This window comes from Primulina huaijiensis, chromosome 11 (assembly GCF_012295235.1).
Source record: "Primulina huaijiensis isolate GDHJ02 chromosome 11, ASM1229523v2, whole genome shotgun sequence".
NCBI lineage: Eukaryota > Viridiplantae > Streptophyta > Magnoliopsida > Lamiales > Gesneriaceae > Primulina > Primulina huaijiensis.
Window position 1 is genome coordinate 16091636 of NC_133316.1, and position 25290 is coordinate 16116925.

General features: G+C 35.5%; 1 protein-coding gene and 1 long non-coding RNA gene across 2 annotated transcripts; one reads left to right on the forward strand and one right to left on the reverse strand.

The window, feature by feature from the left end:
• The first annotated feature begins 394 nt into the window (after window positions 1–394).
• On the forward strand, window positions 395–1584 carry LOC140989062 (uncharacterized). The gene is made up of 3 exons (XR_012177415.1): window positions 395–516; window positions 814–902; window positions 1496–1584. It is a non-coding gene; the product is annotated as an uncharacterized lncRNA (long non-coding RNA).
• Window positions 1585–10379: 8795 nt separating this feature from the next.
• On the reverse strand, window positions 10380–16507 carry LOC140988175 (lysine-specific demethylase JMJ13-like). Its single transcript, XM_073457150.1, has 11 exons — window positions 16110–16507; window positions 14397–14775; window positions 13893–14049; window positions 13595–13814; window positions 13239–13292; window positions 13084–13163; window positions 12709–12986; window positions 12219–12614; window positions 11720–12120; window positions 11325–11588; window positions 10380–11203 (listed from the first exon to the last, which is right to left on the reverse strand). The coding sequence occupies exons 1-11, from the start codon at window positions 16110–16112 to the stop codon at window positions 10889–10891; spliced, it is 2547 nt and encodes an 848-aa protein (XP_073313251.1). The 5' UTR covers window positions 16113–16507; the 3' UTR covers window positions 10380–10888.
• Between the last annotated feature and the right edge of the window lie 8783 nt (window positions 16508–25290).

Consider the following 25290-nt stretch of genomic DNA (forward strand, 5'->3'; position numbering starts at 1 on the left):
TGTCGTGCGTATCGTCGTTCCTACAATGACACATGTTGGGATATTTAGCATAACTTTTTACTCAAACCTTCAACTGATCTGAAATTTGGAGAGGTTCACGAAAAGACATAGAGCTACAACTTTGTAGTTTACCACTTTCGCAAATTCTGAAGTTAAAAATACCTTTTGGGCAGAATACGGCGCGCCCCTGCACCAGATCCCGCGCGATGGCGCGCCCGGTGCTGAAATTTTGTTGTTGGACAGTATGGTGCGCGCGGCTGCGCCAAAATCATGCGCCATGGCGCCCAGCACTTTTACCAAAAACGTGTTTTGAGGTTTGGATGGTATATATTTGATTGGGGAATGATTTTTGTATCATTTTCTCTTCTCTTTTTCCTACTCCATCGGTTTAGAGCTAGGGTTCTTCATTTTTCCTTTCATCTTCTAATTTCTTCTTCAATCTATGGGAGATTTGTTCAAGGAAATTATGAAATGAAGTTAGATTTGTGATCCTCTCTCCAAGATCTTCAAGATGGTGTAAGTATGTTATATTTTTATTCAAGTTTGGAAATGGGATGAAGTTTAAAATTGATATTTGTGTTGATATTTGAGATGTTGGAGATGTTGAAATTGTGTTGGTTTGAATTTAAAATGGAATTGAAGCCAATGGCAAAGTATAGGAGCTAATTTCTTTAGCACGCATGCTATGTGTTTGATGAAATGATTCAATGAATGTTTTTATGGCATATTAAGGTTAAGAAATTTACGGATCTTGATTCAAAGCAGTATTGAACTAATTATGAATTTTGAACAGAAATTACTCTGTTTTGATAGATGATCAAAGTCCTTGAGTTATAGTAGAATTCAAAGGTTCAAGACTTCTCATCTACACATTTCGATCTTCTTTTGGTAATATTTGAAAGGTATGTTACGGTCGATAACATACGAGGTAAAAGTATCATTTTTATTTTAAATTGAAAACTCTATGGCTTGATGAACTATTGGTGATTTGATGATGATTGTTGTATTGAGATGAGTTGATTATGATATCGAGATGATGATATTGATTTGCATCATGACATTGCATATTGAGCCACTTGTTGATTCAGATTTGATATGGCGGAGGTCGCCTTGATATATTGATTTGTTGGACGTATGGGGCTATAGTTGAGTTGGCATAGTGTATGCGGAGGTCGCTGCTATGGCCTGAACACTCTCTATAGGCGCACCATAGTCCTGGGATTGTAGAACACAGCACCCCACCCCAAACGGATGAGTCGGTGGATGTTGCTGGGTGATTCTATTCCCTTGGGTACCCTATGACCAGATGATTCACTTGATCTTGAGATTTATTGATAGCCCACAGCTTCTGATCATGCATTGCATTATATTGCATCTTTATGAATTTATATGAAATATTTGAAAATTTAACTCTCATTTGTGATTGATTGTATCATACTGGGTTTATACTCACCGGCATGCCCGGTACCTCTTGTTTTCATGTGCTTGACGGTAGGTGAGGCGAGGCTTGGGATGCCAGAGTCCAGCTCCAGGCGAGGAGATACGAGTTAGAGTGGGATTCTCGGGTCTTAGGAGCTATGTGATGATGTTTGGATTCTTTGGTTCACTACTTCATGTTGGCATGTTGAAAATTTATATTTCAAACATTTGACACAATTAAATTATTTTGACGATATTTATGTAAGCTTGTGAACAACAAATTATGTATTTTACTCAATCATTTGGTGTGTGACAATTATAATTATTAGTATTAGATATCGGACCCGGGGCCCCACACCTCAGGTCCCTGTCGGACACAATAGTAATTGGGATTCCATGCAATCGAATAATCTCCCTGATATAAAGCTCCGCATACTGCGTCATGGAAAAAGTCGTCTTCACTGGCAAGAAATGTGCCGACTTAGTGAGTCGATCCACTATCATCCAAATAGAATTCGATCCTCTGACTGACCTCGGCAAACCAACCACAAAATCCATTGTAACATTCTCCCATTTCCACTCTAGGATGAGGAGTGGCTTAAGCATTCCTGCTGGTCTCTGGTGCTCTGCCTTCACCTGCTGACAAGTGAGACATTCAGACACAAATCTGCGGATGTCTCTCTTCATCGCTGGCCACCAATACAAGATCTGCAGGTCCTTGTACATCTTGGTACCTCCTGGGTGGATTGAATACGGAGATGCATGTGCCTCTGTCTGAATATCCTGTCTGATCGAATTAACACTAGGCACCCACATTCTACCTCTGTATTTCACAATGTCATCTGAAACTGTGTAAAGTACACTGCCCTTAGCTTCATCCTTCAGCGTCCACTTCTGTAATTGCTCATCTGAAGACTGATTTGCTCTGATACGGTCTAGCAAAGAAGATTGGACTGTCAGATTAGATAGCTTAGGAGCTCTGCCCTTAGAATAAACTTCTAACCCAAATCTCTGAATCTTAGACTGAAGAGATTTCTGCACTGACAACTGTGCTACGACTGCAACCTGTTGGCTCAAGGCATCTGCCAAAACATTAGCTTTCCCAGATGTTAGCTAATTTCACAATTGTAGTCTTTCACTAACTCTAACCACCATCTTTGTCTCATATTCAATTCTTTCTGCGTGAAGAAGTACTTGAGACACTTGTGATCAGTGAATATCTGGCATTTCACGCCGTACAAATAATGTCTCCATATCTTCAACGCAAAGACAACGACAGCTAACTCGAGATCATGAGTCGGGTAGTTCTTCTCATTTACCTTCAACTGTCTTGAGGTATCAGCTTTAACCCGACCATGCTGCATCAAAACTGCGCCTAAACCGAGCTTAGAAGCATCGGCGTATAGCACAAAATTGCCTTGCCCTGCTGGTATGGTTAACACTGGCGCTGAAATAAGAGCTTGCTTCAAAGTGTCAAAGCTCTTTTGGCACTCATCACTCCAAAATAATTTAGCATTCTTCTTAGTCAATGAAGTGAGTGGCACTGCTATCGAAGAAAATCCCTGAATAAATTTCCTGTAGTAGCCTGCTAGGTCTAGGAAACTGCGGATCTATGACGCATTCTTCGGCTCAACCCATTTCTTAACCGCTGCTACCTTAGCTGGATCCACCTCAATGCCACTGCTAGAAATTATATGACCCAAAAGCGCTACCTTCTCCAACCAAAATTCACACTTACTGAATTTTGCAAACAACCTGCGACTCTGCATGACCTGCAAAACTGTACCCAAGCGCTGACTGTGCTCCTGATGGCTCTTAGAGTAGATAAGATTGTCATCAATGAACACTTTGACGAACTGATCTTGGCAGGGCTGAAATACTCGGCTAATGAGGTCCAAAAAACGCTGGAGCATTTGTTAGTCCAGACGGCATAACTAAGAACTCGTAATGCCCATATCTACTTCCGAAGGCTGTCTTAGTTTTACTTTACTATGACCTCGAATTCTGACTTATCTCACAATTCCTAATATTAGAAATGGAGGTTCAAACTACTTTCCTTATACTATACTCGAAATGTTAATCGATATATTACGTTAGCATTTATGCAGTTCAACCTAAGAAATCTTAGCACCAAAAGTTACTGATCAACTTCTATCCATGGTACTACCCTCAAAATTTAAACCTTGTCTTACCCCCACAATAATATTGACCTACGATCCTTGAATCGAATCTTTACCTTACGACACCAAACTTACGTAACTTAGCTATTTACAAGTACATCCCGAATATAAAATTGTTGCAAATCTTAAATTTCGAGTAACTTTAATCCATAAAACCCCAAAATATACAATATCGATCTTCTGCTTAAATAATAAAACTTTCTTAGCATAAAACACATGCTTAAGCTATTTCATTTCCAATTACGTTATAGTTGAGGCCTAATATACTTAAAACTTCCTCATTGGAACGAATGCCCCATTTTGACGTATCCTCAATACTTAATTCATTCTAGCGTATAAAGCTTAATGAGTTTCCCACTGTTAATGATGGACTAACTCTAACAAATTAACTTCATTTAAAACCCATAGAATGCTAGAATCCTCATATAAAGATTTTAGATTTTCTTACTCGATAAAAATCTTAATATTCGACCATTTGTAACCTATGTTGAATACAACTAATTCCATTTTGTTTTTATTTCACCCAATATCCCCATATGAACACCTATTTCATAAACTTGAAATTAAAACTTACACAACCCAAGTAGTCTTAGATAACCTAATTCCAGTACTCATATCCACTTAATCCTAAGTTTCTTAATGACTTACAAATGTTCCTAAAGACAAGGTGCTTGATAGGGCCCCTTGCCCTGCCTATTGACCTCAATGTCTCTCTGGTCCTGCTCTGCCGCCAAAGCTCTCGACACGGCAACTCCATAAGTCGTAGGACCAGCAACCCTGACATCACGGCGCAAGATCGGCTGCAACCCATCAAGAAAATGCCTCAACTTCTCCCGGGCATCATTCGCAATCAGGGGTACGAAGTGACTCCCCCGCTCGAATTTCCTCACGAACTCAGCTACGCTGCTGTCTCCCTGACTCAACGCCATAAACTCTCTAGTCAGTCTGGATCGTACTTCCTCAGTGAAGTACTTGGAGTAAAAGACCTCCTTAAAGCCATTCCATGACAGAGTCTGCAGATTCACCGAAACGGACGCGCTCTCCCACCATAGCCTGGCGTCCCTTGTCAACAAAAAGGTTGCACATCTAACTCTTTGTGCATCCTGCAGCTTCATAAACGCAAAGATTACCTCGATGGACTTAATCCATCCTTCTGCTATCATCGGGTCAGTAGTCCTCGAGAACTCTTTAGGATCCATCCTCCTAAACCTCTCGTAAACTGCTTCGATCTGGGCCTCGCCCCTGTATCCGCTGTAGCTTGGTTTCCCGCAAACTGTGCGAAGAACTGAATCATCCCTGCAAGCATTAGAGCTTGCATATCTGGCGGTGGACGAGGAGGAGTAACCCTCTCCCCATCATGGGCTTCCCTATTCTTATCGCCTGCTCCACGACTAACCAAACGTCTAGGAGGCATACTGTTCCAACATTTCCCCATCACGTAAACCCAATATGCATGAACATAATACTAATATCATAAGATGCACGTAATTTGAATTTAAATATACACTTGTTGAAATCATAACTTGATGCTTACTACATGAAATGATTTAAAACTTTAAAACTTACAGACTTGATGTGTGACTTCGTGAGCTTCTTGCAACCGGCAGTAGGCATAACCCTTTACAAGAACACCGCTCTGATACCAACTGTAACGTACCGTACTTTTTACTACTTAAAATTTGAGGAAGAATTTAAAATTTTCTTGCTTAAATAATGAACTTTCAAAATTTGGTAAAATAAACTGTACGTCTCAACATAATATCTGCCAAACGTATTTGCTTGAACCACAAAAATCGTAACATAAAAACCAAAGTATTTTCAACATTTCAAATATCCTTAAAACTTCAAAACATGGCGGTCCTCGGGTTTAGCCTTCCGCTCAGTCCAAGCCAGCTCCTTTGTCCCCACCCCTAGCCTCCTCAACATACTCCTCACCTGCATCGATCAAGTCTAGTGAGTCTAAAGACTCAACACGTATAAATTGGAAGTAACGAGTAATACGTAGTAACACCACACGCAACTTCAAAATAGAGCGTACATATTGGAAACATAAATCTGAACATGATAACATAAATGTACTTGAGCGTGATCATAATAGCATAACATAGACGTGCCATAATCATAAAAACTATTCTTAAACATGCTTGCATACTTGAACATACTTGAACATACAAACTTCATCATTTTGCGTAGAGGCATGTTTCAAAGCAAGTGACCCATAACATAATCGCCTGATCAGACTAAACCACAGTACTGGGATGACAGTGACGTATCCACTGCCACATACATGATATCCCCGTTCATAATTTAACAGGCTGATTGGTCCACGTTCATAATTTAACGCATTTCAATCTCGATCTAAACCCGTTCATAATTTAACGGGCGGATTGGTCCCCGTTCATAGTTTAACGCTTTCCAAACCTAAACATTATTTGGTCACAAGACATTTAGCATACCTCAAAAACTTAAAATATTTTCTTGCACGTCAAACATACTTACTTGGCGTTGTGGGATTCGTTGGACTTCGATTGGGGCCGTTGCCGCACTTACTAACATGAATTCCAATGCTTAATCTTGCATAACATAGACGTAAATATCATGCATACTTACGAGCTCGATCAATTCCTTAGGACGTTCTAAAATTCCCATGACTCGACCTTGTAAATCATTGTACTAAACCATGGCATCAAACCTCAAAGCATACTATAAAATTTTCCCAAAATGACAAGCATAAGGACCCCGTGCCCAGGTCCGGCTCCGGATCCGTGTCCGTGCGGTGAAGTGTGTCGTGAAGAAAAGGGAAGGCACGGACCTCGTGCCTAGGTCCGGGTAGGGGTCCGTGTAGACTCTGCAATTTAACCCTTCGAAGAAAACAAAGGCACGGACCCCGTACTCTGGTCCGTGTGGGGGTCCGTGTCCCTGCGGTAGGAGAAAACCCACGAATTTTTCTGTGCAAGAATTTCTTAACGTTCTAAACTCGGTTGAACGGACTATGAACCGACACCCCGAGACCCATCTTAGCATGCTACTACATTGACAACATTGGTACAAACACCTCGAAACAACGGCTTTAAACCTCCGACACAATGCAACTCAAAACATGGAGATTGACATCAAATTGTTTCCTACGACTTCTAGCGAATTCAAGTGCCTATCGACACTAACCGGTAACCCCAAATGCCAACTAAACATCATACTAAGCATACCTATACGCAGCAACGATCGCCCGTCAATCTCCAACGAAGCCTGCAACAATAAAACTTCAAGAACGCATCAATACATAATTTTCTGAAAAACGCAGTTTGAGCAGTCCCACGAAAAACGTCATAACTCACTCAATTTTCGTCCAAATATTTTGAATCTTATATCAAATCGAAGATATCAAAAAGTTTTACAATTTTTGTGTTAAAAGTTTTCTCAAAATCAGGACCAAAATCACAGTAATTAAAATGACAGCAAAAACGTAAATTTGTGATCTAAAATCGTTTCAAAATTGATCTAAACATGATTGCTCAAACTTCTACTCATCACACATGAATTTTTACGCATAAATATCAACACAACGCATAATATGACGAGATCGATACAGGAATGAAAGAATATACGTGCCTTTTGATAATTAAAAATACCAAAACGACGATACCGACGCGGGGAAAGATGCGAGGTTGATCCGGGACGAACGTGGCTCGATTTTTCTTGAAACAAACTCATGAAAATTGGCTGGAAATATAAAGAGGAGTGGGCGGCTGCTCATGGGAAGGAGAACCCTAGGTTTTCTTTCTTTTAAAAATCTGAAAATAACAAGTGTATGTGTGTGTTGTGTGTTTTACGTGAGGAGTGTGTGTAAAAGTGTGTGTGTGTGAGTTTAGTGGAATTAGGAGATTAAAATATTGCTTAATTAAAAATTGACCCCTAATTAAAAGTTAATAAAACACTAACTAAAATACTAACTCCTCACAAAATAATAGCATCTTAAAATTTGAAATAACATACACAAATGCTAACTTTAAAAGTTTCAAAATTCTAAAATCATTAAACAAATAATTTAGGCTTTAAAATGCTAAACTCAATAAATTATTTAAAATGCCTCATCCTAACTTAAAATAAAATACCATCTTTTAAAATTGTCAAAAATCGTCGTCGGTCTCTTCTCCTCGATCCTGCATCGAATAATCGCCTGAAACATGAAACTCGAAAAACATTTTAACGTGCATCACATAAATATAAATAATTTAAAATAATGCATTTAAATAAGTCATGCATTGCTAAAACTCATTTTAAATTTAAATGAATGATTTAACAATTTAAATAATGCATGGGATTTACGTGTACTGATTTCGGGCACTACACTTCAGGTATTACATGATGTTTCACCTATAAATATAGACGACCTCCAATTTGTAGATAAAAGTTCAAAACACACAAAATACTCTGCATACAACACATAAAATATACATATATTCTCTCTTTGGTAATTCTTGGAGAATCGTCAGTCATCTTCGAAGGTTTAAAGTGTGCACGTGATTAGAATTGTCTAGTAATATTTCGATGACCGCAAAAGAAACAAAATACCATTTGTCGAATTTGTTAAGGGATTTGCTTGTAGATCGAGTAAGAGATCCAACAACAAAAATGTGACTTATTTCCACTAAAAAGATACATACACAATTTATTATTAGCAAAAACTTATGTGAGACAGTCTCACGGATCGTATTTTGTGAGACGGGTCTCTTATTTGGGTCATCCATGAAAAAATAAGACTTTTTATGCTAAGAATATTAATTTTTATTGTGAATATCGGTAGGGTTGACCCGTCTCACGGATAAAATTTGTGAGACTGTCTCACAAAAGACCTACTCATTATTATTTTAGACAATAAACTCTAAAAATGTTGATATTGTGTTTTTAAAAAATTTAATCAATATGGGATTATTGACCATGTACAATATTAAAGCAATCAATTTGTTGGGTCTTTCAACTTTCGAGGTTTTGTGCCCAATTTAGGTTTTGAAGTGCTCAAAGTTTTCTGATTGATGTCGATAATTGCGACTTTTTTACTTTAATATTATGAAATAATACGCAGTTATCTGGAAGTGCACGTAAGTATCATTTAGTTCAACTAATCCTTTTAAGCGATATATTTATTTCAATTTATGCCGAAAATTTTTATTTTAATACTTATATATATATATCATACTGGTATATGAATTTGGGTATTACTTGTGTTGGAGTGCAATAATTTACTCCAATAGTCGAAATATAATATTTGAGCTACCGTATAATTTAAAATATTTGAGTTAGATCGTAAATAACAGCATTTGAGTTTGTAATTTCAATCAAGAATCATGAATGGAGTTTTGACATAAGTGCGTGATTTTGATGATTCAATATGTGATGCATTATCTCATATGTAGAAGAGGAAAATGTATACCATATTTATATGAGATCACTTCATCCGTCTCCACAATCATCAAAATATGTAATAGCTTCTTTAATAAGCTTTTTGTTAGACCGTCTCATCGAAAATCGTCTTACAATATTCATATGCGAGGCCGTCTTGTGCTGGTACCGTTGTTTCTTTGCTCATATACGTCGGACTAAGGTCAATTTCAAGACAACTATTGATTTACTTACAAGGTACATAAGCAATTGCATTATTAAAACTATCCAATTTCAAGTTCAAATTAAGCAAATTAGGCACGATTTTACATCATTTGAGTAGGAGATTTGGGGCTACCTAGACAGATCTTGTTGCATGCAAAAAACCACGCATGATTAGTTTCAATTAACGTGCATTATTTATATACATTCCCTTGAACTGTTTCGATGAATCTTGGCATCGAATATAGTCTCATCAATTCGAATACATAATTTACTTTTTTTAGTCCTCAAATACTCTAATTATTACCGAAAATTAAATATTTGTATACTTTGATTTCACGAAACAATACCCGAATATTTTGTATTGAACATTGACACCAAATAGTCTCATACGTTCGAATACCTAATTTATATGTTCTAATGATCAGTTCATTCTAATGGATACACAAATTAGATATTTTTGTATTTACATTCAAATGGTCTCATACGTTCAAATACTTAGTTTATGTATTCTAATGCTAAATTTGTACTAATTGATACCTATTATGCATTTATATACGAAAAATCAGTACAATGGAACAGACTAGGATTTATGAAATACAATATGTCAACCATAATAAAATGCTTAAACCTTGAATCAATATTTTAAACTCTAATAACACAAACTTGTTACAAGAAAATCGGTTTTACGAGAGCTATTTTTTTCTTTACAAAAAAAATTTGTTTTGTTGTAAGAACACAACAAGCCCATATTAATAACAGGATATCATAACACAAACCAATTGATCATATAATTAAGAACCAATAAAATCGGGATTTAGAAAACATAATTTCATTTTTCCAAAAGGTAAAATATCACTTTCTCGCTAATAAATAGAACAAATCGTCCATTTTACCATTGAAGTTCAGCAACCGAGTGAATATTTCATCAAGAAGATCAAAATGGAAAACCGAAACAATATATCCATGTAAATTTTTTTTCAATGTAGAAGTAAAATTTCACAAATAAATAAGGGTATTTTATTATTATGGTAAGCATTTTGAACACAAATTTACTGAATTACAAAGTTAAATTTCGTTTAGGGATTTATCGATAATTTAGTCTTAGAACAAATATACATAAAAAAAATAAAAGGAGAGAAATTTACAGATACACAAAAAAAAAAAACAGAAGGGAAAAATTTCTCTAAATTTTATTCATGTAGTGTCATAGCTCCAAAGCAGGTAGCCACCAAAAAATATTAACCCTAAAGATTGAAGCAACAAACTTGACAATTGGGACATTAACAAGAACAGAATGTGAAAAAACACATTTACGCCCCCCACAAAAATCAATCAGCTGTTATGAACAAATTTACAAGATAAAAAGACAATTAATCTAAAGTCTACTTAATGAATGCAGGGAATGAGATAGGTTCCTTCACCACATTTAATAAAACGCTCGGCTCGAGAACCCGAAGAAATATCATGGTGCAGACCACCCAAGCTGGATGGCTGCACAAAGAATAGGACTTCTGTGTAAAGTCAGTTAATTTTAGTTACTGCTCCCCGGAACTATATTTTTAACTTGCCTTCGTTAGATCCTCGTTAAGATAATATCAACAGAATCAGGTTGAAGAAGCTTCGCTTCAGCGAGAAACTAATCTGATCTTCAGAATTCGTTCTACCAATAACTCAGTTCATGCTATCTACCCTAAGCCCGATGGCCCTCTGACTTTGAGACGTTTTGGCCCGATTTCTATCGAAGGAGGTCTACTCGAGTATTTCCCCAACTCATACTCGTGTCTTGCATGGCTCCTTGTTTCATCATTTACCATTTTCTTGAACTTAATGGAGGTGGGAAGGCCGTTTCCTCTAGCCATTTTGTCGCTAGAGGAAATAACACAAGTTTCTCTAAACTCTGTTGAATGGCTAGAACTACAACCTACATTACCAGCAGAACATTCGGATAATGTAACCTGCATAGAGAGTCCTGCTTGATGCTTCTTTAATCGTTTCAGACCCTGAGAGAATAAATAACCAAATGATAAAACGAAAAGCAAGACTCTGGTTATTATTGTTTCGTATTAAAATTGTTCCAACAGACTTTTCATGCAACAACACAAAACATGGGTAGGATTGTACCTGTTCCCCATTAAGAGACATGGAATCGTGCAAGATCTTCTTCTCCAATTTTGGAGGAGACCGCCTTTTGACCCTGAATATTTCTGATTCAGACTCATCACTTTCATCATTAGCGTTATTTCTAGCATTAGCTGCCTGAACAATCTTTCGGAAGCTAACAACTTCCCTACAAGAGGATTGTGGAACTTCAGAGACAGAGGAAATGAATTGCCTGCGAGAAGCCACAGGTAAGAGATTGACTGAGTTGGAGTTCTTACGCACCACCTATAGAAGCAAGCAGCCATAAAATATTAGACACAGAACTTTGAGAATAACAGTAGTATCTTGCATAAATACATCAATTAGAAAAGGAAAATGAAGCGAGACAGCAAAATTATGAAGGAAGCAAGTTTTACATGGTCAAGTTTGGGAAAACATCCAGTCGACTTCGATGATGATGGCCGACCAATACTTGAATTATCTGGGTTTTGCATTTTAATTTTCTCAGTTCCATAGCACAAGCTGGAGCGATTGTGAGAATTACATAGTTGGAGCTTAATTTGATTCTCAGTAGAACAAATTTCAATTTCTAACTCGGAATTAATCTTGCCATATCGAATATAACCGTCATTCAAAGCACCTGAGAATAATTTAGATAAAGAAACAAAGTCATCGTCATTTCTACAATGCTGTTCGACCTCGTTAAATACATCTGCATCCTGCTCGAATTGCCTCGCTGCTGCTTCCAATTTCAAGATATCCTCCCTAACAGAAATGGTTAAAGAGCCTCCGCAAGGCACATCAAGTGATCCGATATCTGAAAGGGGGATATAAAAAGATCTGATTACTTAAAAGATAAAAGGAAGAAAAAAAATATCAAAATCGAGTTCAAAATAATATTTGACTCCAGTATACCATGGCGAAGGCACACAGGATGCATGTAGCACTTGCAATTTAGATATGCTACATAACAATCCCGCTTGCATATGCTACAAAGAATTGTTCCATAGCAAATAGATGAAGCACCAGTGCATTTAGTTGATTTCGTTAGGCACCATCGAGCATAGTGCTGGAAACGGCTTAATGTTGCAAAAGAAACTTTGATGCTTCTATGAGATTTCAACTCTTCATTTGAATAATTGGGGTCTTTAAGGTCCAGACTGGAATAAAGTAACATGGCTTCTTTGCACAGAAGCTCTTCTTGGGGAATGATCGGAATCCTATTAAGCAGAGCATAACGATGACTGGCGATTGATCCCAGAGGAAACCAATCACCAACTGCAAAATTAACAGCTTCACCACAACAAAAACCTGTTACATATACGAGATATTTTCAGCACTAAAATTATCAAAGTAATCATACAAATTTATGGACGATCTAACTCCGCCTAAATATGCAACATACCATGACTAAATCCCGCATGATAAGCCCTGGGGAAAGTTATTACGTAATCCCCTGGCTTTTGTACAGCTTTATAAACGGGAACATTGTGTTCTAACAAGATATTTGGCGGAAACAAAGTTGTCTTCCCCAAGAGCACATCGAAAGCTCCATCCTCCCCGTCAGCTGATAAGATATCACGATTGTACACACGCTTCCTTACCACCTTTTCAAAATCAAGAGCAGCATGACCAGGAATTCCATACCATGTTTTTGCTGCCCCACAATGATGATAATTGATGCTGTACTTGCATATCAACAATTTACATATCAAATATTAGGTTGACATACTGAAAAAGGAAAAAAAACATTTAAACTCGAAGTCGATAGCACACATACCTATACAGGTAATGATCTTCAACATGCCAAGCAAACATGCTAAACAACATTCCTATATAAAGCATAGGCTCCGTCACTCCCTATAGCAGATGAAACATGAGTCAGAAATTAATTGCAAGAGGAAAAAAATTACTGAGATAGGAATTAGAGCATACCGGGATTGCAGTTTCCAGAAGGCGCAAAACAGATTTAGGTAGCCGGGAGAGTTTCTGAAACAAATCAAGCATAAACGATTCTGATCAATACATTAACAAACAAAAACTACGAATGGATGAGGAAAGATTCCCACCAATACACTAAAATTTAAAACGCTTAAAAACTGAGAATTTATACATTAACATGAATGACTGATAGGAGGAAGATAGAGGGAATGAATGAATCTAACCACTGACAAATCTCAAACTTGAATCATAAAAACAGTCAGGAATATTTTAGCCGATATCTAATTCAAAAACCAAGAACAAGTCGAATTCAACTCTAGTACTCCAAGAAACAGAACATAATTTTTCACCTTCAGATTCCATTTGGATTTTCCAAGAGGATCACTGGGAGAAGATGAAAATGCACTACCATCAACATCACATGCATATTCAACACTTTCAATCTTTCCACAAGCTATTTCATGCCAAAATTCTTTTTCCATGTAACAGGAAGGAAGGCATCCAGCACTATAATATCTACGAGCAAAAAACTTGTTCGCCATTTTCTCAAAATCACGAAATGTATAGTTCCTGAAAAGATTACTCATGTTCAAAGCCTTAAACATATCTGAATTATATTATATTTTGACCAAGAGAGACAAGGCTCACCTGCCACTCATGTAAAAGGTAACCCTGTCATCGTTATCCCATTCAGCTAAACGAAGTGGTTGCACTCTCGTTGTAAATTTGAAACCAACATTCTCTTTCATCAGAACCACACCAGCAGGAACAGAAGCACTCACAGGGGATACAATCTTGCATATACCTGAAGATGGAGGTTACAATGTAAAACATGAGTCTCTTTGACACTCGGGGTTTAAAAAAACCAAGAAAAGATAACGACGAGGAAGAAAGGAATATAGAGATACATAGGGGCATTCAAAGAATAATCCTTCATGCTAACATTATTCGGAAGAGGGAAACATAAAAGCATTGATAATAATTTCACTTACTTCAAAAACATCAATGTCAAATAAGTTTAAACGCGTGACTGGATTTTGTATGTAACAGACAAACTTCAAATTGAACAAAAATTGTCCATACTCCATACACATAGCCAAGTATTCTATCATGGGCTTCATTCCACCCACGTAAAACAGTAAAGGTTATTACCGTATTTTGAGGCTTCTGGAGCTATCTTTTGCAAATAAACTAAAGGATCCTCAAATTCCTCTTTAGTTGGACAGTACACTGGACACTCAAGAATTTTATCAGTCCATTCAAAGTCAGACGTGTCGAACTTTGCCACCTTGCGCTTTAAAAGTACATCTTTATCATTTGAAGTGTAACCAAATTTTGAGGATGCATCAGCACCACTATGTATTCGCACACCACAAGGAGCAGAAGCTTTTAAAGCATCTCCCCCGCTTCTACTCATCATACTCTGCCCGCAAGTTGAGTCATTCAATATCTCTCTTTTCATACGCTGTAACCTTTTACGCTTCAGAAATTCCAATTCAGCTTCTCTCAACGTACAGCCCCTACCTTCCACCTGCCCAAAAAAACAGTCAATTACATAAAACTACAAACACATATGTCAATTTTCAATTGCTAAATATGGGCAATGAAATTCTATATCATGCAGAAAATCCTAAAAGAAGTACACAGCAATTTAACATGCCAACTTGAGAAATCCATCATTCCAAAATTATAATTCAATATCACATCCCACTCTTTATCTCAGTTAGAATTTACGAAAACGCAAGTATCATCCCTTGTTTTAGTGATTTGTTAAAAAAACTAAATGTAATATGTATATGCCATAAGTTGACGTCTCATTTTTGCCAAAAAAATGCCAGTCAATTGCCAAGCCATTTTATTGGCATACCTCCCCATTAATGACAATTTTTTACCCAAATCACATCACAACAATTGTTTCAAAAAAAAAAACAGAGAAAGGAAAGTTGAGGCATCCCGCATTCAAATAACTTTCATCCAAAATTCATAATTATGCAGAACACTTGAATATTAAACCAAAACTAAAAAAATCCAAAAGAAAACTGGACAAAACTTGTGTATGAAACTTGAAAGCACCCCACATGAATGAACAAGTGCGCAAATTTTGTTCAACAAAAAGGAGAATGTCAAATCTGGAAAATAAAAATCCAAAAAGCACAGTTTTCGTAACTGTCATAATAATAAGTGCCCATAAGCCACAAAGTACAGGAAAAGAAAATTACCAAAGTTCCAATACAAAAAAAATGAGGAAAACCCTGAAAACTATCATCTATTGACCAAAGCTAAAACAGGTCAGATCTACGATTTGGTGGACTAATTAGCAAGATTCCGAATTATTAAAACGATGCCGTACGATCACTATTATATGTGAGAACAGAAGGTAAAAAAAAGATAAGAAAAAGCACGAGTTTAAAAAATCACCAACAAATAACTCGAGATTATTCATCTAAAAACAGAGACCACGGAAAAAGAAAATCACAAAACCCCACCTTCTCTAAAAATACAGAAAATTAAAGGAAAAAAAAAAAGCCAAGGTTCATAATAGTATTATACACCTCTAAATTTCAAGACAGCAGTTAGTTCTTCAACAAAAGAGGAAAAGTGCACGCAAATAATCAACAAGCGAACAACAATATTGATATAATAAGCACCAAATGAAAACATTAACAAAAACCGTTCACCAAACGCATCAATTCGAACCAAAATCAAACAAATGCAAAAAGATCTAAATTCTGAAGAAAAAAACAACCGGAATCGTGCATTGACAACGTATAACGAATCTGTGTCTTCATTCACAAAGGACCCGGTCAACCCGCATTATTTACAGACAAATAATGAACAGGTAAACAAACAATACACGCAACTCACCATCTCATTCCGAAACAAGCCGCCGTCCACCTCCGTCTTTTCCTAAACTCCACACAATAAAAGCCCTAGACAATCCTTAGCCAACAATTCAAGCCACCAGAAGCCAAAAAAGTTCCATTACGGTTTCCACATTCTCAAGGAAACTCCATAGACCGAATAAAAATCTCAGAAAAACCAGAAGGATTCCCCTCGCCTCACCTCAGATTCAATAAACAGAAGGCACTCTTCCTTCAAACAACCCTCCGAAATTCTCAGAGGTGAAGTAGCGAATTTCCGGCGCGAAAAGCAGCTTCTCCGGCGGGCTGAGAAACAACGTAGAGAGAGAAAAAGGGCAGTCTTTTAGAGAGAGAGAAAGGAATAGAGGAACAGTAGATGGAGGAATCGTAACAAAGGGACGGGGTTCGTAAAACAGATTTAATTAAATATATTAATATTAATATTTATTGATTAATCTAATTGATTAATTAATTAATTGTTTAAAAAACAAAGGGAAAAGGAAAGAAGTGTGAACTATGAAGGAAAGCGGTGGTTGTTTGTTTGGTTCAACCATAACGCACCCCTTTATATATTTGAAAATTCTTCCGTATATTTAGTTCACATTTCCTTTTATATAAAACCTTAAAAAATAATTTTTATTGAAATATATATATATATATATATATTTAATTTTTGAAAAAGATTAATTTTTTTAGAAATGATTTTTAATTAAATAATGAATTAGAGTAATAATTAAAGTAAAATACTTATTTTTAATGTTAATATTTATTTATAATACTCTCTTATTTTTAAGATTACTTCAGGAAAGTAATAATTGTTTTTGTTAGAAGATCGAACAAATCATAATGTTTGAGTCGTTATATAATTTAAAAAAATTTATTTGTATTGTTGTTTCTAACCTTAATTTTTTATAAGCGGCGGGTACTCGATTGTTTAATTGGTATTAGAGAAAGTGTTATGTGTGTGATTCTTACTGAGTCAGCAAAAAAATGTTGATTGTTGATAAGAAAATTGTTGGGATAATAATTTTTTATGGAATAATAATTGTCATTTCACAAAAACTCATATTAAATCGTAGGTAAATCGATTTTATTTTATAGAAAAGAAGATAGCGGAAAAAATTATCTTTAGAGTCGAGACTAAAAAGAATGTATAAACCAAAGCATTCATAGATTCGATCCTGGTTAAGAAAGATCTCCCTCCAAGGAGTACATACGACTTTCATTAGGCCTTCCATTTATTTTTTTCAAGAAAATAGTGGACATCGATTTCGAACATCATCTAAGGAATTATGATTTAGTAAGCCTAAGCGACAATTGATTTTATGCGACTAATATCTGATTCAATATACGAAAAGTATTATACTTTTAAGTTTAAAGTATTATTTTTCACTACAAAAGTATTATTTTTTTGTTAGTTTTATTATGAAAAATATTTTGTAATATATTATTATTTAAGTTAAAAATATTTCGGCCCATGAAAATTTATTTTTTATACTTAAAGTATTGTTTTTTACTGCAAAAAGTATTGTGTAACATATGATCATTTGAGTTAAAAAATATTACTTTTTTTCAAAAATTATATTGTATAGTATATATACTTATTTGAGTTAAAAATATTATTTTTAAGTTAAAAATAGGATAATTTGTAAATAAATCCACAAACCCAACTTCAACTTTATCCTAACTCGCTACACTCAAAAAACTTTGTTCAACCGTAAACCATTAAAAAAGACAATATTGCCCTTATATGTGTTAATTTAACATGATTGATTCTCATGGGCCAGAAATGGTATCAGAGTCGAGGTAAATTATTTCAAACATACAAACTGATTATTATTATGTAATTAAATGTTTGAGTAAGGGAATTTTCTCAATTAACATGAATCCGAACCCAAGTTCGAGATTAATTATTTACAGTACTTATTCCAGAACTCTGGAATATTTGAAACATGAAGATCTAACTAAGGTTAGATATCAAGAAAGAACTTATCAGAGTTCTAAGGTAAACTTATGATTCAAAATAACAGGTTCCTAAAAATAGTACCGGATTCCTCTAAACTCTTTCGAGATCTTAGAGAAATTCAAAAGACAGTACAGAATTATGACAATATTTTGTATTATGTACCCCAAAATATGGAGAAAATTCTTGAAAATCAGGAAGAAATTCTTGAAAACCAGGAAGAAATTCTTGGAATATTAAAGGATATTCCAACAAGAATTCAAAACCTAGAACAACAACCAAGTTCTAGTAGAAAGAATTCAGAAGGAAGGTTACCACCATCATTTGGTACTGAACCCTTATTACATCAAAGAGGGAAGGCCAAAGCGATACAAAAATCTTTAACTGAGGAAGAAAAAATGATCAATCTAATCAAAATAGTCTCAAAAAAGAAATTACTCTGATGACAAATTTAGAAAGGATTGGTCTAAAAGATCTCCAAGATCTAGCAGAATCCTTTGCAAATCTCAAGGTTGTAGATCTAAAGATGAACATAACTAGGAGTGAACAACCCACCATAACCTGGTCATCTTCGCAAGAGCCACCAAGAGAAAGTGTGGGATCTCAGAATATAAATATGAAAGAATCCCAACCAGACTTTTACACTGGTGGAGAATCACACCCAGCAGGAACATGGTCAAGGAAGAGTCAAATTACTTTACACCAAACACCTTATGGGCAATCTATTTTAGAACCTATACATCACTACAAGAAAAAATGCCTACGACAACGGTTTTTCTCCGTTTTCGTAGGCCTTTTAAAACCGTTGTTAGAAGCCCTGTGGTTAAAGGGAGTGCTCAAAGACAACGGTGAAAAACCGTTGTCGTAGACGTCTAAAGACGACGGTGAAAAACCGTTGTCGTAGGTATATAAAACTGTTGTTAAAGGTCCTGTGGTTAAAGAATTCGTTAAAAGACAACGGTTGTGGAGTGTTGTGGTAGTTACAATTTGCGACGATTTTTAAAAAACCGTCGCAAATTAATTCGCCACGGACATCATCGTTAACCGTCGCGAAAATTAGCGACGGCCGTAATTTAAACTGTCGCTAAATAGCGACGGTTTAATACACCGTCGCTACATTTAGCGACAGTGCTTTATAAACTTCGTCGCTAATTTTAGCGACGGTTTTGTATGTTTTCCTTCGCTAATTTATTCAGTAAAATAAAAAAAATTTCACTTTTAATATTTTAATAAATATAAAAAAAAACTCACAATCTAACATGCAAACTATATTTTTGATTTATCGTCGAAAATACTATATTTTTTATTTTAAAAATTTATTAAATTTTAAAGAGAAAATCGAAACTAAAATTGTGTAAGGGAGAAAAATTTTAAGTGTTCTGAAGTGGTATGGTAGAAAATGGACCGAGGGTGGGGATATTTATAGACAGTTTGCGACATTTTTGACTTTAACCGCCATTTGCGACGGTTAATTTTCTAACTGTCGCCGATTTAAAATTAACGACGCTTTTACATAAACTGTCGCTATATTTCGCGACTGATATTAGAAACCGTCGCTAAATATAGCGATGGTTTGGTATAAACTGTCGCTGATTTTGGATCAGCGACGGTATTACCAAAACTGTCGCTAAAATTAGCAACGGTTTAAAAACACCGTCGCTAAATTTAGCGACAGTTCTTGTAAAACCGTCGCTATCTTTACATCGGCGACGGTTTGAAGTATCTTTACATCGGCGACGGTTTTACTTCAAACCGTCGCTAAATTCTGCGACGGTTATACTTTAACCGGCGCAAGATTTAAATTAGTGACGGTATAGTATAACCGTCGCTAAGTTTAGCGACAGATTTAACTTAAACGGTCGCAAAATATAATATTGACAACAAATTTATAGAAAAACCAGTTGAAAGACAACGGTTTTGGATAAACTGTTGTCGTAGCTTGAAGAAAAACGCTAATAGACAACAGTTTTAAAACCGTTGTCGTAGCAAAAAAAAAACGCTCATAGACAACGGTTTTTAAAAACCGTTGTCGTAGCCCAAAAAAAACGCTCAAAGGCAACGATTTTTAAAAACCGTTGTCGTAGATATATCAAAGACAACGGTGTTAAAGAAACTGTTGTCTTTGAGCCGATTTTTTTAGGCTACGACAACGGTTTTTGTTAAAACCGTTGTTAAAAGTAAAAAGACAACGGTTTTAATAAAAGCCGTTGTCTTTGATGTGTTGTTAATGCTGATTTTTCTTGTAGTGCATCCTCATGGGGTTATGATTAACCTATATGTATTAGACTTCAAAAACAGAGACGATCTCATAGATGATTGGACATCTGCTATGAGAATCGCAGCAAGAACACTTGATCTCAAAGAGAATGATTCATTAAACTTCTAGAAATGAGTCTTATGAGATCAGTTAAAATTGCTTGGGACATGACTTTGGTAGAAACCAAAGAATCAGTCCTAGCCGGAAAATCTCTTAGCGAGATAGCCGGAAGAATGACTACCTTTTTTAAAACACAATTTATAGGGATAGACTATTTTAACAGTCAAGATACAGAGAAGAAAAAGAAATATACTCAAGCTCTGTATAGTTTTGAATTTCATGATATATGTTTAGTGGATGAATATATTATATTGTTCATTAAATATAGATGGAATTCAAGGGTCGAAGAAGATATAGCAATGTAACTTTTCTTCACCAAAATGATAAGTACTTAGAGAGAAATGCTAATAAGGGAATATATCCCTGGCAATCCAGATACTCTGGCATGAAGAGCCTTTTTACTCAATGGAAAATTGACAGAATGATGTCATTTGACAGCATTACAAAAGATTTACAAATGTTTAAGAGGTATTAACAAACGTACTCCTCTATGTTGTAAAGAAAACGATCTTTCAACAATTATTAAAAGTAAACCACAAAGGCCAAAGAGGAAGAGTTTTAGATCTCATCCTTATGTCAGAGGTGGAAGAAGTTCTTGGAAACCAAGAACAATTTGGTCAAGACAGAATGCCAGATCCTACAAATCTGGGTAAAGAAATGGACCATCAAGAAGTAGGACATCATCTCAAGCATCGAGTACATCTCGGAGCACATGAAGAATACCTACAAAGAAAACTTTCAGAAGAGCTCACACTAGAGCTAATGAAAGTTTTAAGGATTGCAATTGCTGGACATGTGGAGCAAAAGGTCATATTTTAAACAACTGTCCAAAAAATGAAATAAGAGGAATAAAATGCTTCGATCCAACCACAGATATTGTAGAAGCAGTTTGTTATAAGGATCTTATTCAGGTATACCAATTTGAGAATATTGCCTCAGATGAAAGTATTTATGAAGAAGAAAAAGTCTTAAGTTAGGAAGGATCTGATGGTTCAGAATCAGAATCTGACTGAAGACGATGTATTTCGACTCGAAACACATGAAGATTTGTCTGGTTTATTTAGTCAGACAACAATATCACATAACATGGTCCAGAAAATCATGAGAGAAAATCCTAGTCTTCAGATATATCAAGGATTCTCTGTAGGTCAGGTAGAAAATTCTTGGAAGTCTTGGCCTAAGAAACAGAAAGCATCATCTAATCTAAAAAGTTTCCAGAAGGGAAATGACAATTCCAATGGAACTTACAGGAAATAGAATGGAGATGCAGTTAATTCTTTCTGAAGAAATTAAGGATGAATTACAAAAACTCAAGATAGAAGTAGCACGAACCATGTCATGGATCCATATTAGAGCAATCCAGATCATGATAAAATTTACTTTTAAAGAAGGAATAGATTCACCTATTGATATCGTTAAATGCGATAAACGAATGCGTAACCTTCAAGATTTGGTACTGGGAACAATCTCAAGAAATCTCTGTGTAGGAAAAATTGTAGGAGTAATTTATCCCAGAATTCCTACAATTTGGCAGATCGAGATTTCAGTCGAGCTTTGACGTTGCATCAGAACTTCAAAAAAAAAAGTTGATGAAAGAAGGAAACAGATATCCAATACAAGACAAACTGATTATACAGAGGAATCAAAGTCTTAAATTGGAATCAAGAAGACTATCTTTTTAGGAAGATAGAATTACAAGTTACAAGTGGGGAAAAGCACCTGTCCAAGAAACCCAAAAGGAGCTAAAAAGCTTTTCGACAATAGGAAAGTTTAGATGCCTAGAAGGGTGGAAGGAAGTTGAAATAGTATTTGATATTACGAAACAAAGGAATCAATTCTCTTGTAATACCATATACTATTTAGAGCAACCTATGATAAGAACTTACCAAGGAATTGTCAACATCGGAGAATTGGAAGTTTATACCAAAAGTATTCCAGAGAAAGAACCAGATCGATTGATTCTTTGGCTAGAGTTTTTTGAGGAACATAAACTTTGGAAACGACTAGAAAATATAATGGAGTTTATGGCAGAAGATAAAATGTGAAAAATTCAATAACCACCAGCCCATTCTCGATATACATTCCAGTATGGATGTTATACGAATAATATAAAGAAGAATACTTTGTTGTTTATATTGATTCATGTGCTGGAATCTGTAAAGAAAAAGAGGAGTTTTTCCAACTAATTTGGAAGAAGAATTACCAAATATTGCTGAAAGAGATTTCTCTAAAGAATCTTAATCCTATGTAAAGGGATTAAGATGCCCGAAATCGTAATCGGCGATGCTGGACAAACGCCTTGGTATAAGGTAAAAACACCACATATTTATTTTCATGAGACAGGAGCTGACATTCTGCTAGGAAATAATTTCCTCAAAATGTTTAAGTCCTATACACAAGAAAATGAGACTAGAATATTAGTGTTCACTATCTTTTAGGCCATGACCAATGCCCCAGTTGGTCCAATTTCATATACGTAATTTGCTGAACATAGGAGTTGCTAAAAGTAAAATTCGGGAAAAAGAACCGATCATATTTTCCAAAATCATAGTTCAACGATTAAGAGAGACATTTTACATAAAATTGCCAACTCAGTTTCGCGGCAAGCATGGTGATGAAGAAAAACTTCTGAACCCAAAAATGAAGGATTCTAGACGGTTTGGAGAAACAATGCTCCAACTAAGAGCAGATAAACAACTCTAACCAGAAGAAATAAAATGCTTCAAGATAACTCTACATAAGAATGAGGTAGAGTTTGAATCCAATGTATCATTAGAAGATGTCAAGAGAAGGGTCGAAGAAAATTACAATGAAGATCATTTGGTATGGTGGGATAAAAATCAACTCAAAGCTTGCCTTAAAATTAAGGAAGGTAAAGAATATGAATTTGTCCTTTGCAAGCCTATCCCAATGAACATTGTTGATCAGAAAGATATGCAAATTATAATCAAGGAACATCTGGATCTTGGTTTGATCAAATCAGGAATTTCACCATACAGCAACCCATGATTTCTTGTAGTGAAATAAAAAGTAACAAACTCAGACTAGTAATTAATTACCAAAAAATTAATAAGATTCTGGAGTTTGATGGGTATTTTATACCTAGTAGAGAACATCTGATTACTTGCATACACAATGGAAGATATTCTCGAAATTTGATTGTAAGTCTGGATTTTATCAAATTCGAATGCAGGAAGAAAGCAAGAAATTCACAGCTTTATCCACACCACAAGGACACTATATTTGGTAAGTATTGCCAATGAGATTGGCCAATTCACCCCAGATATTCAAAAGAAAAATGGATAATCTCTTTAAAGATTATTTCAAATTCATATTTGTCTATATTGATGATCTGTTAATTGCCTCTAAAAATATGGAGGAACATATCAAACATTTAAAGATTTTCTCTAATGTTAGCAAAAAGGAGGGACTGATTCTATCTGAAAAAAAAAACAGTCATTACCACAAGAAAGATTGAATTCCTCGGAATAGAAATCGATGAGTCTGGAATAATTTTGCAAAATCATATAATAGAAAAAGGTGCAAAATTTTCCAAACAAACTAAAAGAAAATAAACAACTTCAAAGTTTTCTAGGATTTGTTTATTTTGCTGGAATGTTTGTTAAAAACCTAGAAAAACACAGAAAATTGTTTAGTCCATTACTGAAAAAAGATGCAAAATTTATATAGACAAAAGAACATACCCAGGGACTTAGCCAACTCAAAGAGATTTGTAAAAATCTTCCGAAAATGACTATTCCCCAGGATGAAGATGATCTGGTGTTATATACAGATTCCAATGATCATTGATGGGTGGTAGTTTTAACCAAGCTCACACCAGAAAGAGAACAACCATGCAGATATTGCAGTGGATTCTTCTCAGATACAGAGGCCGTAAGATGACATATCAACGAAAAAGAATTTTATGCAGTAAAAAAGGCTTTTCAAAAATGATCATTATTTTTACTTGCAAAGAAATTTACTTCAAAAGTTGATGATACACATGTAAAAGCTTTCTTAAGAAATAGAATAGAATCTAAACCCGGGAAGCCAGATTATTAAAATGGCAAGCGTCATGTCAAAATTATATTTTTGATATCATGATTATTAAATCTCATGAAAATATTATTGCAGATTTTTTAACAAGAAATGGACAGCGGTGATATCGATGCCATCATAAAAATGCAGAGACATTTGAGAGAACACCTCGAATTGCTTCAAAACGAGTTTAACAAACTGGCCTTAAACGTAGAAGTTGCAGGAAGACTACAACAAGCCGATAAGAGAATTGTCTCTGATCGAATTACATGATGTTTATAAGCTTATACTCAATTGTGGTCTGTAATGCAAATGCCTATCATCCAAGGCATTGAGCCACTGTTTTCCCAAATGGAGAGTTTTCGAGTACAAGACTCTATACCTGGAGTATGGGATTCAAATATCCCTAGCAAAAGTGTTAAGTCGGGATCATATCCAGGTGAATCGACTGAAACAAAAATTGCAACTCCAGATTCAAATCTCGAGTCTTCAAATCAACCATTCACCTCGGGGATCGAAGAGAGAAAGACCAACCTTAGACCTAATACAGACAAAGAAAAATCTAAGGTCAATACTAATGAAGCAACAATTTCTCCATTTCAGGTTTATCAACAAATGTGGGAGTAATTAAAAACAAGAGTGGGCATTAACCCCGCCACAATCAGGGTTGATGTTTCAGGAAAATATCATAGGGTATGGATGAAACCAAATTCATATCCAAAGGAAGTAAAAGCCTGGTATGAATTCGGAGCTCTTGCCTCAGTTTATACTACATCACCTAGCTTACTTGAAATTTCAGGACTATCT

Bases quoted from the DNA above. Each gene is read 5' to 3' on its own strand.
- LOC140988175 (XM_073457150.1), bottom strand. The intron at 12,987-13,083 runs GTATGTGTGCTA...ATGCAAGTACAG, and splicing joins GAAGATCATTACCTGTATAG to CATCAATTATCATCATTGTG. The intron at 12,121-12,218 runs GTATACTGGAGT...TCCCCCTTTCAG, and splicing joins TCCTGTGTGCCTTCGCCATG to ATATCGGATCACTTGATGTG.